Genomic DNA, 447 nt, shown 5'->3' with positions numbered 1-447 from the left:
ATGGTACGGTTACAAACAGCGGGAATTTTATTTAAAAAAACAACCGTCACAACCGTTCACAGCGTTACAGGCGGGGAGGGGAGGGCGGGGGCGCGTTAAACAACCGGTTTTATTTTGGGGGAGGGGGAGGAAGAAAGAATTCATCACGCTACCGTTGAACTTGGTTTTAATGTTTCTCCACAAACGGTGAAAAATACTAAAGTACAGACAAGGAGGACTCATAATGTTGTGGCCAACATTATAAATATGGAATTATAAATTTAAAACATTTTTTTTTCTGGTTTAAAAAATAAATCTGGTAGTAAATGCGGCTCTGGGGGGGCGGCGTTAGTAGGGCCGGTCTCGGCGATCCTGGCGGTGTTCGCCCCTGTGGGCCGGGGACAGGCGTCTCAGTCGTGGGGTCCAGGAGCCCTCCCCGGGTCGGGGAGGCTCCTTAACCCCTCACCC

The 447-nt window shown here is 49.7% G+C and overlaps 1 protein-coding gene across 1 annotated transcript in view; it reads right to left on the bottom strand.

Annotated features, from left to right (window-relative positions):
• Positions 1–6: 6 nt before the first annotated feature.
• The window catches only part of LOC102040753 (RNA-binding protein EWS), a 23,739-nt gene continuing 23,298 nt past the window's right edge, over positions 7–447 (bottom strand). Inside the window, exon 18 of the mRNA XM_031065573.1 lies at positions 7–367. Within this exon, the coding sequence (XP_030921433.1) occupies positions 261–367 (107 nt within the window). The 3' untranslated portion in view covers positions 7–260. The remainder of the gene's footprint in view (positions 368–447) is intronic.

The sequence above is a fragment of the Geospiza fortis genome, unplaced genomic scaffold (genome assembly GCF_000277835.1).
Source record: "Geospiza fortis unplaced genomic scaffold, GeoFor_1.0 scaffold518, whole genome shotgun sequence".
Classification (NCBI taxonomy): domain Eukaryota; kingdom Metazoa; phylum Chordata; class Aves; order Passeriformes; family Thraupidae; genus Geospiza; species Geospiza fortis.
This window is presented reverse-complemented; position numbering and strand designations above follow the sequence as displayed.